Source organism: Mobula birostris, chromosome 12, assembly GCF_030028105.1.
Source record: "Mobula birostris isolate sMobBir1 chromosome 12, sMobBir1.hap1, whole genome shotgun sequence".
Taxonomy (NCBI): Eukaryota; Metazoa; Chordata; class Chondrichthyes; order Myliobatiformes; family Myliobatidae; genus Mobula; species Mobula birostris.
Genome location: NC_092381.1, coordinates 29,097,206 through 29,114,846, shown reverse-complemented (window position 1 = coordinate 29,114,846; position 17,641 = coordinate 29,097,206). Strand labels below are relative to the sequence as shown.

At 42.2% G+C, this 17,641-nt stretch overlaps 1 protein-coding gene across 3 annotated transcripts in view; it reads right to left on the bottom strand.

Moving 5' to 3' along the window:
- tie1 (tyrosine kinase with immunoglobulin-like and EGF-like domains 1) overlaps positions 1-17,641 on the bottom strand; it is a 102,973-nt gene that overhangs the window by 56,795 nt on the left and 28,537 nt on the right. For all 3 annotated transcript variants that reach the window (XM_072273531.1, XM_072273533.1, XM_072273534.1), the window contains exons 3-6: positions 15,243-15,353; positions 14,343-14,498; positions 10,594-10,725; positions 6,642-6,782 (exon numbers count right to left, since the gene is read on the bottom strand). In XM_072273531.1, coding sequence (XP_072129632.1) covers positions 6,642-6,782; positions 10,594-10,725; positions 14,343-14,498; positions 15,243-15,353 — 540 coding nt within the window. The remainder of the gene's footprint in view (positions 1-6,641; positions 6,783-10,593; positions 10,726-14,342; positions 14,499-15,242; positions 15,354-17,641) is intronic.

Sequence of the window (17,641 nt, the reverse complement as noted above, 5' to 3'; positions counted from 1 at the left end):
AAACAGTGATGGGATCTTTAATATCCACCTGAGAGAACAGATGTAGCCCCAGTTTAGTTTCTCATTTGAAAAACTAATCGACATTCTTGGCATTTAACATTCACTGAGGCTGAATAAACAGGTTTTCAAACTAGACTGACCAGACAGCTTTGGAGAGGTTACACACATAAGGTGCCAACACTTGATAGCTAACTTTATGCAAAAAGTTGGCTTGAATACCAGGCAGCATTTTGCTCTTTTCCTGATATGATATGTTACTATTATTCTTATCAAACTCCTAATGAATGAAAGTTTGGCTTTCACTACACTCTCCTCTGCAGACATGGTTCCTTTCCAAAGGATTTGGGCAAATGTACCTTGCCGATTCATTTTGCATCTATGCAAATAAGAATATTAGCATTTGTACCACAGTCAGGTATTAGATCAGAAGTTCCACACTCGATGCAAGGACAAAGCTCTATTTTGAGTCGGAACTTACTTGGCCTTTGTTCGTGTGCCCTGCGGAACAGGTAGACCCACAGTTCAAAGGGAAAAAGTAGTCTGATCGGCCAGTGAATGCTTCACCTGCACTTGGCACAAACCGGGGAGTGGGGAGAGAGGGATCTCACTGAAGCCCATCAAATACTGATGTTTTCAATAGTGGGGGAGCCTAGAATCAGAGGGCACAGCCTCAGAACATAGGATGCCTCTGTCGAACGGAGATGAAGTGAACTTTCTTGAGCCAGAGGATGGTGAATCTGAGGAATTCATTTCTGCAGGTGGCTGTGGAGGCCAAGTCATTGGGTATATTTAAAGTGGACTTTGATAGTTTCTTAATTAGCAAGGGCAACAAAAGTTACAGGATGGGGGGGGGGAGGTAGGAAATTAGGGTTGAGAGGGAAAATAAAACAGTCATTATCAAACGGTCGAGAAGACTCAATAGGCTGATTGGTCTAATTCTGCTCCTATGTCTTATGGACTATGTCTAAACAACAAGGCAAGCTGAAGCATGCCTAACCTCCTGCCCTCATCACGGCCCCTCCAATTTTAGCCACTCTGTCCCCTTTCTCTCTCCTCCTGATCTACCAAATTCCTCCTTCACTCACCCTCCTACTAGCACCTGGATCCCCCCTTTCACCCACTCCATCTGTCCATGAGCCACAGTCCTTTCACTGGGCCTCTCTCCCCACTGCTGTGCCCATCTGCCCATCCCACTTCCCTTAGTTGGTTTCATTCCCCAACTTTCTTTCCCATCAGATTTCATTATTCGCAGCCCTTTGTTGCCTCCGTCTACTACACCCCAGACTCTGTCACTCTTTCCACTCTTCTCTCCTTCATCTATCTTTCCTCCTCACATGGATCTGCCTACCACTTGCCAGCTCTTGGATCACCCTGCCTCCTCACCACCTATACTTGCCATCTTCCCTCTAGCTTGTAGTCCAGGTGAAGGATGTCAGCATAAAATATCATAGAAACACAGAAATCTACAGCACATAACAGATCCTTCAGCCCACAATGTTGTGCCATCTATGTAACCTACTCCAGAAAATGTCTAGAATTTCCCTAGCACATAGCCCTCTATTTTTTTAAGCTCCATGTACCTATCTATGAATCTCTTAAAAGACCCTATTATATCAGCTTGTACCACCTTTGCTGGCAGTGCATTCCACGCACCCACCACTCTCCATGTGAAAAACTTACCTCTGACATCCCCTTCCATCTACCTTCAAGCACCTTAAAGCTATGCCCCCCCACTCATGTTAGCCATTTCAGCTCTGGGAAACAGCCACATGATCAGTGCCTCTCATCATCTTATACACCTCTATCAGGTCACCTCTCATCCTCCATCGCTCCAAGGAGAAAAGGCCAAGTTCACTCAACCTATTCTCGTAAGACATGCTCTCCAAGCCAGGCAACATCCTTGTAAACCTCCTCTGCACTTTCTCTATAGTATCCACATTCTTCCTGTAATGATGTGACCAGAACTGAACACAGTACTCCAAGTAGGGTCTAACTAAGGTCCTATGTAGCTGTAACATTACCTTACGGCTCGTGAACTCAATCCCATGGTTGATGAATGCCAACACACCATACGCCTTCTTAACAACACTGTCAACCTGTGCAGCAGCTTTGAGTGTCCTGTGGACACAGACCCCAAGATCTCGCTGATCCTCCACACTGGCAAGAGTCTCACTATTAATACTATATTCTGTCTTAAAATTTGACCTACCAAAATGAACCACTTCACACTTATCTGGGATGAAGTCCATCTGCCACTTCTCAGCCCAGTTCTGCATCCTATCGATGTCATGCTGTAACCTTTGACAACCCTCCAGACTATCCACAACACTCCCAAGTGCATAGTGACTGCCTATTTCTCTTCACAGACATTGCCTGATCCGCTGAGCTCCTCCAGAGGTTTGTTTTCTGATCCAGAGTCCAGTAGCAGCAGTTTCTCGTGTCTCGCCTTCCACTTGTCAACTTGTTGGAGCTAATGTCTAATCCAATTTATTTCCTCATCCTGAATGCCGAGCAACTGAATCTTCTTGACCAGCCTCCTCAGGACCTTGTCAAATGCATTACTAAAGTCCATGTAGACAACATCCACTGCCTTGCCTCCATCCTCTTTCTGGTAACTTCCTTGAAAAACTTGGCTTTTCAAAAAAAAAAATGGTTGGTTAGATTTGACCTAACATGCTCAAAGCTATGCTGACAATCCTTAGTCAGTCCATGTCTACCTAAATACTTATGTATCCGGCTCCTAAGAAAGCACTTCAGTAACTTTCTCATAACTGATGTCAAACTCACCAGCTTATAATTTCCTGGTATATGCTTAGAGCTTTTTGTAAAACAGTGGAACGGCATTAGCTATCCTCCAATCTTCCGGCACCTCTCCTGTTGCTAAGTATACTTTAAATATCTCTGCTAGGGTCCTGGCAATTTCTGCACTTGCCTCCTGTAGGTACCGAGAGAACACCTTGTCAGGTCCTGGGGATTTATCCACCCTGATTTACCTCAGGGTAGCAAACACCTCCTCCTCTGTAATCTGTATAGAGTCCATGAAGTTGATGTCATCTTACCTCACTTCTATAGACTGTATCGGTCTGCCGAGTAATAGAAATGCAAAAAATTCATTTAAGACCCCCCCCCCCCCCATCTGTTTGGCTCCACACATGGATTACTATTCTGAGCTTTCAATCCTTTTGCTCTTAACATATCTGCAGAATCCTTCAGTATTCTCCTTCACTCTGTCTGCTAGAGCAACCTCATGCCTTCTTTTAGTCCTCCTGGTTTCTTTCTTAAGTGTTCAAAGAGGTTAAAGATATCAGTGAACACTCCAGCCAGTTGGTCAGCCTCTGTCTTCAGGGTACCCAGTCAGGCAATCCATCTGAGCCAGGCACATTCCATGGGTTCACCCTTGTGAAGGATGTTCTCACATCAGCCTGAAATTACAGGGTCACCAGGGGCTGTAGGAGTCTGTAAAGATGTTTCCATGTTGTATTGGCCAAAGTGAGGCCTGGTGGCAAGTAAATAAGCTTTTCCTTAAGGTCAGCAAGACAAAGGGGAAGGTTATAGACTTCAAGAGAACTCGCAACACTTACATGCTCCCCCCTTTACATTGGTGGCACAGCAGTGGAAACCGTAAGCAGTTTCAATCTCCCGAGAGTGAACATCACACACCTCTTAGAGTCCCAGAACACAAACTACACAGTCAACAAGGCTAACCAATGCCTCTGCTTTCTGAGGAGGCTAAAAAGAGCACATCCGTACTCCCATCATTCTACAGATACGCAGCAGAGAGCATCCTGACAAGCACCACTACCTGGTAAGGAAACTGCACTGCGGCAGACAGGAAGGCTCTATAGCACATCTCTGGCATCAGCCTACCTGTCGTCAAGGTGCTGGAAAACTGCCAGTAACATCACGAAGGATAACACACGCCCTGCTCATGGACCGCTTGACCTACTCCATCGAGGAGGAAGCTAAGTAGCATCCACGCCAGGACCACCAGACTCAGAAACAGTGACTTTCCCCAAGCAGTAAGACTGATCAGCACCTCTTCCACTGTTTTATTATTTGCAGCAAGCCACCTTATGTGCAGCCTAACATTACTTTATGGGCATACAATCAATTTATGTATATCAGCTATCTTTTATATTTATTGTAGATTTTATTATTATTGTTATTCATCTGGAGTAACAATTGAATTGAATTGACTTTATTACTTACATCCTTCACATACACAAGGAGTAAAAATTTTTGTTACATCTCTGTCTAAAAGTGCAATTCATACTACTTTATAATAAATAGTACGTATAACAGGACAATCAGTATAACAGAAATACAGTTGTGGCAGCCAGATGTCCTGGTGGAAGAAGCTGTCCCGGAGCCTGTTGGTTCTGGCTTTTATGCTGCGGTACCGTTTCCCAGATGGTAGCAGCTGGAACAGTTTGTGGTTGGGGTGATTCGGGTCTCCAATGATCCTTTGGGCCATTTTTACACACCTGTCTTTGTAAATGTCCTGAATAGTGGGAAGTTCACATCTACAGATGCTCTGGGCTGTCCACACCACTCTCTGCAGAGTCCTGCGATTGAGGGAAGTACAGTTCCCTTACTAGGAACTGATGCAGCCAGTCAGGATGCTCTCAATTGTGCCCCCATAGAAAGTCCTTAGGATTTGGGGGCCCATACCAAATTTCTTCAGCCATCTGAGGTGAAAGAGGCGCTGTTGTGCCTTTTTCACCGGACAGCCGGTATGTACAGACCATGTGAGATCCTCAGTGATGTTTATGCCAAGGAACTTAAAGCTGTTCACTCTCTCAACCCCAGACGCATTGATGTCAATGGGGGTTAATCTGTCTCCATTCTTCCTGTAGACCACAACCAACTCCTTTGTTTTTGCGACATTGAGGGAGAGGTCGTTTTCTTGACATCACTGTGTCAGGGTGATGATTTCTTCTTTGTAGGCTGCCTCATTATTATTTGAGATTATCAGTGTAGTGTCGTCAGCAAATTTAATTAGCAAATTGGAACTGTGGGTGTCGACACAGTCATGGGTATACAGGGAATAAAGCAGGGGGCTTTGGACACAGACCTGTGTTACAGTACTCCAAGTTCTCCTTTATTCGTGTGCAGGAAAGGACATTAAACAATCTTAAATCTTGAACACAAGGACATTAAACAATCTTAAATCTTGAACACAAGGCACCGAGCTCATCTAAGAGCAAAACCTTGATGTCTCAGACTACATGCTGCTTAGTTTTACTTTGTAGGAGGTGATAGCATTAAAGCCTTACCACAGTTGTCGAACATTATCTGTGATTCCAGTTTCATATGGAATTGCCACTTCACATGTGAGATGGCTTTCTGGAGGTTATACCTGGATCTCTTGTACTTTATTTAGTTGCCAGACCTGAATGCCATTGATCTCGCCCTCTGGTTAGGCCATACTCCAAGTGGACACAGTTCTGGTTGCCTCACTATAGGAAGGATGTGGAAGCATTGGAAAGGATACAGAGGAGATTTACCAGAATGCTGCCTGGTTTAGAGAGTATGCATTATGATCAGAGATTAAGGGAGCTAGGGCTTTACTCCTTGGGAAGGAGGAGGATGAGAGGAGACATGACAGAGGTGTACAAGATATTAAGAGGAATAGATAGAGTGGACAGCCAGCACCTCTTCCCCAGGGCACCACTGCTCAATACAAGAGGACATGGATTTAAGGTAAGGTGGGGGGGAAGTTCAAGGGGGATATTAGAGGAAGGTTTTTCACTCAGAGAGTGGTTGGTGCATAGAATGCACTGCCTGAGTCAGTGACGGAGGTAGATACACTAGTGAAATTTAAGAAACTACCAGACAGGTATATAGAGGAATTTAAGTTGGGGGTTTATATGGGAGGCAGGGTTTAAGGGTCAGCACAACATTGTGGGCTGAAGGGCCTGTACTGTGCTGTACTATTCTATGTTCTATATCACTTGGTTCATCCAGTTTTTCTGTTTGGGAAAGACTCTAAATGATTTTGTGGAGAGACACTCATCCATGACTGAGTTTACAAAGTCTGTGACAGCTGTGGCATCTTCATACAGCTCCTCTGACGAGTCTGTGCACATGGTCCTGTCAACTGACTTGAAGCAATCCCGTAGCTGCTCCTCTGCCTCCTGTGACCACCTCTTCATTGTCCTTACTTCTGGGGCTCTTGCTCTTTAGCCTCTGCCTGCATGCAGGTAGGAGGACAGCTAAGTTATCAAATTTTCTGCAACGAGGCCTGGACATGGAACGGTAGGCATTCCTTATCGTAGTATAGTAGTGGTCAGGTCTGTGGGGACCCTTGGTGCTGCAGATGGTATGTGAATGATAATTGGCCAGAGATTTCTTTGAGCAAGCCTGATTGAAGCCCCCCACAATAATCTGAAAGGTGCCAGGTAGGGTTCTTTGTTTGCTTATCGCTGTCATCAATGCCTTGAGTGCATGCTTAACTTTGGATCATACATTGGATCAATCAGGCAAAGATTTTGTTTGTTACAGCTTTATACAATCCTGAGACTTCACCCTCCCAGTTTTCTTGACCTGAAATTTAGCACTTCAGTATCATATTTCTTTCTTCCACTGCATAACAATCTTCAAGGCACTTTGGTAAAGTGAACATTATTTTCTGCACCTACCTTCATTGCATTTCTTCCCGTGCCAACCTGCAGCACAAGAGCAGCCATAGGGATCGGGCAGACAGAACCTGTAACCACTGCAGCGCTTTTGAGGTGTACACTCCTCTTGGCAATTGCGACCAAATTTTCCTTCTTCGCAGACTAAAACAAAAACAGTGGACTGCTGAGAATCTGACCATCTTTAGTCCAGCGCACAAGATGAGCTTTTATAAGATCAATCACAATTCCAAATTCTGGATTAGATGGCATTTTAGGAAGATAGTTTGGGTGAGCTAGGGTTTTTCTCTTTGGAATGAAGATGGATAAGGTTTGGCTTGATAGAGATGAGGCATAGATCAAGTGGAGAGCCAAAGACTTTTTCCCAGGGCAGAAATGGCTAATATGAGGGGACATAATTTGAAGGTGATTGGAGAGAAGTATAGGAGAGATGTCAGAGGTAAGTTTTTATTTTTATTTTATTTATTTATTTTTACACAAAGTGATGGATGAGTAGAACACGCTTCCTGGGGTAGTGGTAGAGGCAGGTACATTAGGGCCATTAAACTCTTAGGGACATGGATAATAGAAAAATAGAGGTTTATGTGTGGAAAGGACAGGATAGATTGCTGTTAGAGGAGTTTAAAAGATTGGCACAACATTGTGGGCCTTAGGGCATGTACTGTGGTGTAATGTTCTAAGTTTTTTTGTCCTAATGCAACCACAAATGTTAATTTGCTCTGTTATCTCCACCTTTGATGCTGTCAAGCCAATCAAACCGTAATGCACCACCCCTTGCCTTCTCTCTTAGCTCTCACTTCTCCATCTCTCACTGTCACCTCTGTTCATTCCACCCAAATTTGCAAAGTGCGCATTTAGCTGTTCTTGACCACAAATTGGCTTATTTCTCCTTAGATCATACTTAGAGACATCATCTGTCATTACCATTCTCCTTCATCTTACAAATACATTCTGCATAGCAAGGATAACATAACTCCTTTTGCATATTAACAACCATGTTCTTATACATTCCTCTCTGTCAATCCACCCTCTCCTTTTAACAGCAGTTTCCAAGAAGCTGGAGACATTTCTGTCACAGGCACTCAGATCCATATTCATCTGCACCCATACCACCCCATCCCTATCAAGCCAAATAGCCCCCCACCCCAGGCTTGCCCTGTTCCTTTCCGGAACCTAAATACCTATTTGATCTGAGGCAGCATCCATCATCAACGATCCCTATGACCCAGGACATGCCCTCTTCTCCTCACTATCAGAGGAGTGGTCCAGGAACCTGAAGACATACATTCAACAGTTTAGGAACAGCTTCTTCCCCTTAGCAATCAGATGTTTGAACAGACAATAAACCCTTGAACACTACCTTTTTATTTTTGCTCTCATTTTGCACTACTTGTTTAATCTTTTAAAACAGTATATATTTATTATTTTAATTTATAATATATTTTATGTATTGCACTGTACTGCCACTATAAAATAACAGATTTCATGACATGTGCCTGTGATAAAAAACCTGATTCTAATTCTGATTTCTCTCCCATCCTCCATCTTGCCCTTTGAAACTTTGCTTATGTGACCCATCTCTTATTCATTAAACCTAAACTACTATTGGGTACTTGCTCGTTAATGCAAATATCTAATCAGCCAATCATGTGGCAGCAACTCAATGCATAAAAGCATGCAGGTATGGTCAAGAGGTTCACTTGTTGTTCAGACCAAACATCAGAATGGGGAAGAAATATGATCAAAGTGACTTTGACCGTGGAATGATTTGCTCACCTCAAAAAACTGATCTCCTGGGATTTTCATGCACAATAGTATCTAGAGCAGGGGTTCCTAACCTTTTTTTATGCCATGGTCCAATTCCATTAGGCAAGGGCTCTGTGGAGCCCAGGTTGGGATCCCCTGATCTAGAGTTTACAGAGAATGGTGTGAAAAACAAAACCAAAACAACACAACCAGTGAGTTGCGGTTCTGTGGGTGAGAATGCCTAGTAATGAGAGAGGTTAGAGGAAAATGGCCAAACTAGTTCTAACTGACAGGAAGGTGACAGTAACTCAAATAATCACACAATATAACATTGGTGCACAAAAGACCATCTCCGAACACAAAACATGTCAAGCCTTGAAGTGGATGGGCTACAGCAGCAGAAAACCATGAACATACACTCAGTAGCACTTTATTGGTATAGGAGGTATCTAATAAAACAGCCACTGAGTGCATGCTTACTAAACAAGTTTTGTGTAATATTGTGTTGATGTGATTATTATAATTTGAACTGCAGAGTTAATGAAAGTTTTAAACTTGTAAACTTTAAACTTCATGATTTTACATTTTAGTTCTGTGTTAAGCAAGATATTAGTTGATAGTCACAGGTAATGATCTGGAAATCCCAGTGTGCAAAATAGCATTTCTGATTAATAAATACCATACAACTAACAGGCATCACTGGCCATGAGATCCCAATACATTTTTATGGTGTTTGAATGCAGCTTTACATAAGAGAAAATTGTATGACAAAAACGGTCAGCAATTCTTTTTATTCATCTGAAGTTCTTTACATTCTTCGCTTATTGAATGGTGATAGATATTTGCTGAATGATACACATACAGTGTGCAGGGAAGTTTCTACTGAAATCAGCAGAGCACCTGTGGTTAAAATAGCCACAGGTAAGGGTGAGTCAATTTACCTAAAATAGCATGTGAGATTTGCCATCAGACTCTTTAACAAAAGAGGATAACCTACACTCATTCTATTTCTGGTGGTCCCACAATCAATGATCTCACTTGAAGGACTCTTTATCTTATTATTTCATTCTCTCATTATTTATTGCTACATGTTTATATTTGCATTTGCACATTTTGTTGTTCATTGATCCTGTTTAAAGTTACTGTTCTATAGAAGTATGCCCGCAGGATAAAGAATGTCAGGGTGACATGTACAGCATGTACTCTGATAATAAATTTTACTTTGAACCTTGAAATAGCCATACCCATGGTTAGTGAATGAATTCTGCTGGACAATGCTGCTTTAGATGAATCTGAATCAGGTTTATTATCACTGACATATGTCGTGAGGTTTGTTGTTTTGTGGCTGCAGTACAGTGCAATACATAAAAAAAATTACAAGTTATCATTTTAAATAGACAAATTAATAAGTAGTGCGAAAAGAGAGCAAATAATGTTCACGGGTTCATGGAGAAATCAGAAACCTTATGGTGAAGGAGAAGCAGCTGTTCCTAAAATGGCAGGTGTGCATCATCAGGCTCCTCTACCTCCTTCCTGGCGGCAGCAGTCAGAAGAAATCATGTCCTGGATGGTGAGGGTTCTCAGTAATAGATGCTGTCTCCCTGAGGTACTGGCTTTTGAAGATGATCTCGATGGGGCTGGCTGAGCCTACAGCGGTCTGCAGCATTTTCGATCCTGGTCATTGGAGCTCCCATCCCAGATGGTTCCAAAGCACAGCTTTTGTTATGCTGCTACTTTTGTTACTCTGTGGGTGTCAGGGTCTGAGCTTCAAGTTAATTAAATCACCATAAAGCGTGGCCAAGTGGTTAAGGCGTTCATCTAGTGATCTGAAGATCGCTAGTTCGAGCCTTGGCTGAGGCAGCGTGTTGTGTCCTTGAGCAAAGCACCTAGCCACACATTGCTCTGTGACGACACCGGTGCCAAGCTGTATTGGCCCTAGTGCCCTTCCCTTGGACGACGTCGGTGTCGTGGAGAGGGGAGACTTGCAGTATGGGCATCTGCCGGTCTTCCATACAACCTTGCCCAGGCCTGCGCCCTGGAAACCTTCCAAGGTGCAAATCCATGGTCTCATAAGACTAACGGATATATATATAGTACATAAATTTCATTCGAAGAATGGTGTGATACAAAAGTTGGTAATTCAGTTCCACATGGATGCCTGATTTGTGAAATAAGAGTATTGCTCGATAGTAATCATCTGTTTTCTTACCAAACTGACAATTTTCTCCTGTGTAGCCTGGTCCACAGATACATTCCCCAGTACCTTCGTGACAGATCCCGCCATTCAGACAATCAGGGCAGGTTTTATCACATGATGTGCCCCATTTCTTATCAGGACAGGCTGTAACATAACATGAAGATGTTAGTACAATATTAGATCAGTGTCCAATAACGGGTTAATGTTCATGTAACTTTCTTCAGTTATTTCTCCCAGTGATAGGTCACAGCCCACACTGCCACTGAGCTTCATATCATTAACAATTTTAGATGTATTACACATAATTCCTCTCATACAAATACTTACATAGGATGGGAACAGATATGACCCCAGTAAAAATCCATACAGTGCCCCCTTATTCACAACCTTCTAATTTACAAATGACCCATTTATGTTTACTCTGTTTTCTGTCTGGGAAATTAATCACTTATCTACACCAGTATCCTAATCTCAATACTCTGTCCTCCAACTTTGCTTAATAATCTCGTGTAATTACTAAAATTTCCCCAAAATTCCAAAAGAACCCCACATAAATTGGTTTAAACTCAGCTGTACTGCTCGTTACTACATTCAGGCAAGTCAGATTTGATTTTCCTTTCACAAATCTGTTAACTCTCCTCATTCCTATCATTATATTCTACAAATCCTTTCACCATTTCCTTCATAATAGATTCCAGCATTTCCCTACTACTGATGGCTACTGATTGGTCTATAAGTTTGTATTTTCTCCCACCTTCCCTGCTGTTGTTACCTTTAAATTTATGGGAACCATTCTAGAATCAAAATAATTTTGGAAGATGACAACTAGTGTCTGTATTACCTCAACCCAGCTCCTCAAAGGCTAGTATAAAGATCATCATGTCCTGGGAATTTTTCAGCTTTCAGTTCCACCAATTCCTCCAATATTAAGTTTTACTAATCTTTGAACTCCTCATTCATTCTAGACCTGTGGTTCCCAACTAGTAAGCTTTCTGTGTGAATCCTGATGCAGAGTTCTGACCTGAAACTTTGACAGTTCCTTCCCCCACGCCCCACAGATGTTGTTTGGCCCTCTGAGTTCCTCAGGCAGATTGTGTGCAGCTCCAGATTCTGCCCATCTGCAGTCCCTTGTATCTCCAAACTTCCTGTGTGCACTTCCATGCAGTCAGACAAAAATATTTGTTTCATTCCTCTTCACATTTCATGCTCAGGTTTGGTCAACCCAAGGAAGGAAATAGTTATGACTGACGGTGCGCAACAAAGATTAATTAAGATTGATCCTTGGCTTAAATGGCTTGTTGTATGACTTGGAAGACATATAGGTTAAGCATACAGGGTTTAAAGTTTGATGATCTTATCTATGCTGCTAGTTACAATGTTTTGATTAGTTAAATCTGTTTTTCTTTTCATAAACTTATTTTAATAGCTGAGTGTAGATGGACCAAAAAGCAAGTTAAAAACAAATGATCTGAAATATAAATGAAAGGAAAAAATGCAAATATTCTGTTATGGACAATTATTTTAAACTATCAGATGTAGACTACTAATGCAGCATCTATTGACAGTTAACCTGTTGACTTTGCAGATTTTGTCACTTGTTTACCTATTGCTGCAATATTAGCCAGCATTATAGAGAACACATTGTTCAGCATGTGGGAGAGGACAGGTAATTAGGAAATAACTGTGAGAAAGGGACTGATAGGTATGCTCCAATGGACTCCATGGAGCAAATGGCCCTCTGGGATATATGGAAATATGAGACCTATCATAGATTGGATGACTGAGAAGAAACCAAGCAAAGTCTGAATCTGAGGGATTATCTTGCATTTGGGGTTGATGTGACAAGGCTTGGGGCTCATGATGCAGGAAAACAAAACCACCGAAAACTACAGGTAAGTGTGTGAAAGATTTTTAAAAAAAGTGAGATTAAGATAGGATTAGAGTAAAATGAGCTGTTAATGATTGGTGTGGATTTAATGGAACAAAGAGCCTGATTCCATGCTCTTGTGGCTTTGTGACTCGAACTCTCCGCAGTCTTATTACTATATTATATAAACTTTATACAGGGCTTGAAAAGGTATGTGCAACAATGACTTCTTTTCCTGCGGCTGTTTTGAAAAACTCCTTGAAAAATATATAAATGGAGCACTTTTGTTAATACAGTTGAACCCAAAAATATAAAAACTTTTAATCACAATCATTCCTGGACCTGTGAGCAACCCAGTCTTTATTGGCTGAAAACAGTTTTTTAACAAATATAAAGAACTACGTTGTAAATAATTATGGGGGCAGCATGGTAGTGTAGTGGTTAGCACAACAGGTTACAGCACAGGTGACCGGGTTCAATTCCCATCACTGCCTGTAAGGAGTTTGTGCTCCAGTGTCCTCCTACAGTCCAAAGACATACCAGTTGATTTGTCATTGTAAATTGCCTCATGATTAGGCTAGGATTAAATTGGGGATTGCCTGGTGGCATGGATCCAAAGGGCCAGAAGGGCTGATACCACACTGTCTCAATATATAAAATAAAAAAATACGGAAACTGTATGCAGTTTAATAAATTATAAAGGGCATTTAAATTATCTTTCACACCATTCTCTGTAAACTCTACAGTCTACTGTGCATGAAAATCCCAGGAGATCAGCAGTTTTGGAGCTACTTAAAGCACCTCATCTGGTTCCAATCATTCCATGGTCAAAGTCACTGCTATCACCATTCTTCCCCATTCTGATGTCTAGTCTGAACAACAACCGAATCTCTTGACCATGTCTACATGCATTTAAGTACAGAATTGCTGCTGCGTGATTGGCTGATTAGATATTTGCATTAATGAGCAGGTGTATTGGTGTACCTAATAAAGTGGCAACTGAGTGGAAGTGCAGGGAAAAAAAAACTATTGGAGAAATCAGGGGTTCAGGCAGCATCTTCGGAGGAAAATGGACAGTCAACATATCAGGTTGAGACCTGTGCATTGTCGTGGGTAGATCCACAGCTTTGCTCATACTCCAACTGTTTCTCCAGCCTCTAGCAGCCTCTGTCGTTGAAAGTATGAAAAACCTGTGAACAGTCCTGTTGTTAATTTCACCAACCACCATGAGGCTATCAGCATTACACGGAACTTCTGCAATATTCAACTAAAGGAGACCTTAAAGGGAGTGCAATACTGTATTGGCATTACTATATTAATCGTTTTTTCAACTTTAAAATTATTAAAAATCAGATTTTATCCAACTTAATCAAAGGAAAACTGTTTAAGCAATTAGCTTTTATTAAACATGATTTTATTTAAAATGTTAAATTCAGTTTTCTTGTACTATGAAAGAAATAGCAAGCCTAGGGATAGGTACCTCACATGGTCTCGTCCATCATTTACATAAAACTCCTATCTTTATGAAATATACTAATTTATTCAATTATAACATTTGGGCATCACCAAGAGGCCAGCGTTTACCGACCATCCCAAATCTCCCATGAACTTAATGGCAATCCAAACTGTCTTTAGGGCAGGTAAAAAATAAACCATTTTGCTCTGGGTCTGGTGTCACGAATAAGCTAAAGTTTATAGGAACTGGTAGCCCAGATGAGTTTTTATAGATGACAATTATGGTTTTTAAATTCTAGAGTTTATTTAATTAACTTATTTTAAATTCCTCTGTTGCCCTGTTGAGATTTGAGCTCATGTTTCTTGATTGTCTGTCTAGTTTCGATAGGGCTACTGGACCAAATACGCTACCGTTTGCCAAATTCAAGAAGAAACTTACCTCGGACTATAAGTCTGAAGAAGGCACCTTGTAGAATATTGCCACTGAGTACTGTTGTGCTATAAACACAGGTGTGAGATGAACTCGCATTTTCAAACTCCAAGGGAACAGTCCCATTTTTTATTTCATTGGTGTGGATTGTACTCACGTAGCTACCTAAGAAAACAAGATGTCACACACTGTGAGACATTGCTCCAGAATTTCATCAAGAAAAATGTAAATAGGAACAAGGAGACAGAATCAGAAAGGCAAATGTACAATTATTTAGAAATGCAGGAATCGGCTGAAATTAGAAATCTAAGGTTGACTCCAATTCCTCTTTCAGCCCTTTACCTTTTCCATTGATCACCTCCCAGCTTTTCACGTCACTCCACCCACCGCACCCATCCACCCACTTTCTCCCTCACTGCTTTCACCTATCACCTGCCACCTGCCAGCTTGTACTCCTTCCCCTTCCCCCACCTCCTTATTCAGGCTTCTTCCCCCTTCCAGTCCCGATGAAGGGTCTCGGCCCAAGACGCCGACTCTTTATTCCCCTCTATAGACACTGCCCAACCAGCTGCGTTCCTCCAGCATTTTGTGTACATTGCTAAGATTCCTGTAGCTCTCTTTCTACTATATTGGGTGGTACATATCACCAGTAATAAGAGACAATCTCTTTTAATTGTTCTAAAAGAGATTGATAAACCAGTGCCTACTCTCAAGAATGCAACACCTATCGCATGCTACATGTTGACATGTCATGCCTCATTACTGCATTCATAATTACCATCCAAACTCCACACAGGCACGCCCCTCGTGCAGACATCAAGCTGAGCTCCTTCCAACACCTTCAGCAGGGCACTCACTCCTGCAGGAAAGTCCGACAATGAAGCAAACAGGAAGGTTCAAGTCACTCACCATTGCATTTCAACATGACATCCTCGTTTAACAAATTCTGCTTCTGCACTTGAAGGAAAGCAGTTTCGCCCCTGTTCACTGTGGTTGTGAGTCTGTTAGGGTAGAAATCAGCTGGAAAGTCAGAGCAAAACAACTTTAATACCAAAGTAACGAGTGGAAAGTTTAGAGAATAACAAGTTTCATTTCATATATGTTTTAACACTACAAAATCTACCAAGATATTTCAATGGAGCAATATCAAATCTGGCACAGTCACAGAATGAAATAACATTGAATCAGACAAAAAGCTTGTTGAAAAGATGGGTTCTAGAGGCAGCCTCAAAAAGAGGAAGGAGAGATACAGAGGTTAAGAAGTGCATTCTACAGTTTAGGGCCATAATGTTCGAAGGAAAGGCCATTGATGAAGGACTCTGGGAAAGATCAAGAGCTTGAAAGGGAAGGAAGTATTTTGGTTCGAGCACTGAAGAAGATAACAGGCTTTGTGGGGGTGGTTAGTCTATTGAGGAACTTGAAAAGTGAAGATTTTTAATTTGAATAGGTGTTTAATGAGAACCAAATATAGATCATGAAGCTTGGAGTAGAAGAGCGACCACAATGGTATTGAAGATGTTGTCAGGTAGGGAAATTTCAGAAGCTTCCAAATACTGACACATTCAAAGAATGAGAGGGGTAGTTACAAAATGTAAAACAACTTGAGGAGGAGAAGGAGTTAGCAAATATAGACACCATTAGTGAGGGAGGCTTGGGGATTACCTGCAATGGACAGATGATTTGTAGAATTTAGGAAAATATTAAGCATTGGCACACCTACAAATGGGCTTAGGAAATTCCCAGACACACCTCATGAAGTCAAAGAAACCTAGCAACAGTCATTAGACAGTTTACCAAACAATGACCTACCTCATGGTGGAATTACCAAACACTGGCATATTAGCAATGAAGGTGAGGGAGAAATGAACACAGCAACATTTTGTGATAGAGTTACAGAGCTAACTAGACATGGGGGTAGGGAGTTACCACACACTGGTACACCTAGCAAAAGAAGTGCAGAAGTTTGCAAACACAGGCTCTGCTGGTTATATTGGTTAATCTTTTACCAAACGTAGTTAGTGATGTCCTCGGTTTGCTTATGAAATTTGGTTCTGATGAAGTTGTTCAACAAAATCTGAAAGTATTATAGTGCTGCCTCCTCACCGTTCTAGTGACATATGATCCTGACCTTTGGTACTGTCTCTATGGAGTTTGCACATTCTCTCTTTGATTATGTTTATTATGGTTGTTCATGTTTCTTTGCATATCCCAAAGATATGTCCACTGTAAATGACCCCTTAATGGGGGCATGTGGCAGGAAAATGAAAGAGCAGCTTTATAGCATATGAGGCAAAATAAGGCAGGAGTGCAAGGAAAGACTGAGACTGATGGGATTGCTCTGCTGGGAACTGGAACAAAGCAGATGTAGAAGAACTTGACAAGGTGCCACACCTCAGGCTGCTTAACAAGATACAAGCCCATGGTATTACAGGAAAGACTCCAGCATGGATAAAACAGTGGCTGATTGGCTGGAGGCAAAGAGTGGGAATGAAGGGAGCCTTTTCTGGCTGGGGGCTGGTGACTTTAGTGTTCCACAGAGGTCTGGTTCGGACCAATTCTTTTTATATTGTAAGTCAGTGATTTGGATGATGGAATTGATGGCTTTTTTCGCAAAGTTTGCAGATGATACGAAGATAGGTAGAGGGGCAGGTAGTTTTGTGAAAGTAGAGAGGCTACAGAAGGACTTAGATTAGGAGAATAGACAAAGAAATGGCAGATGGAATACAGGGTTGGAACAACACACAACACGCTGGAGGAACTCAGGTTGGGCAGCATCCGTGGAAATGAACAGTCAACGTTTCGGGCCGAGACCCTTCGTCAGGACTGAAGAGGGAGGGGGCAGGGGCCCTATAAAGAAGGTGGGGGGAGGGTGGGAAGGAGAAGGCTGGTAGGTGCCCGGTGAAAAACCAGTAAGGGGAAAGATCAAGGGGTGGGGGAGGGGATAGGCAGGAAAGGTGAAGAAGGAATAGGGGAAATCACAATGGGTGGTAGAAGGAGGCGGAACCGTGAGGGAGGTGTTAGGCAGCTGGAGGAGGGGGCAGAGTAAAACTGGGATGGGGGAAGGGAGGGGGAGGGAATTACCGGAAGTTGGAGAATTCTATGTTCATACCAAGGGGCTGGAGACTACCTAGACGGTATATGAGGTGTTGCTCCTCCAACCTGAGTTTAGCCTCATCATGGCAGTACAGGAGGCCATGTATGGACATATTTGAATGGGAATGTGAAGCAGAGTTGAAGTGGGTGGCAACCGGGATGCTCCCAGGATGAGGCTTTCTGTTCCAGGACATCTCAAATGTCCTCTTTCTTTG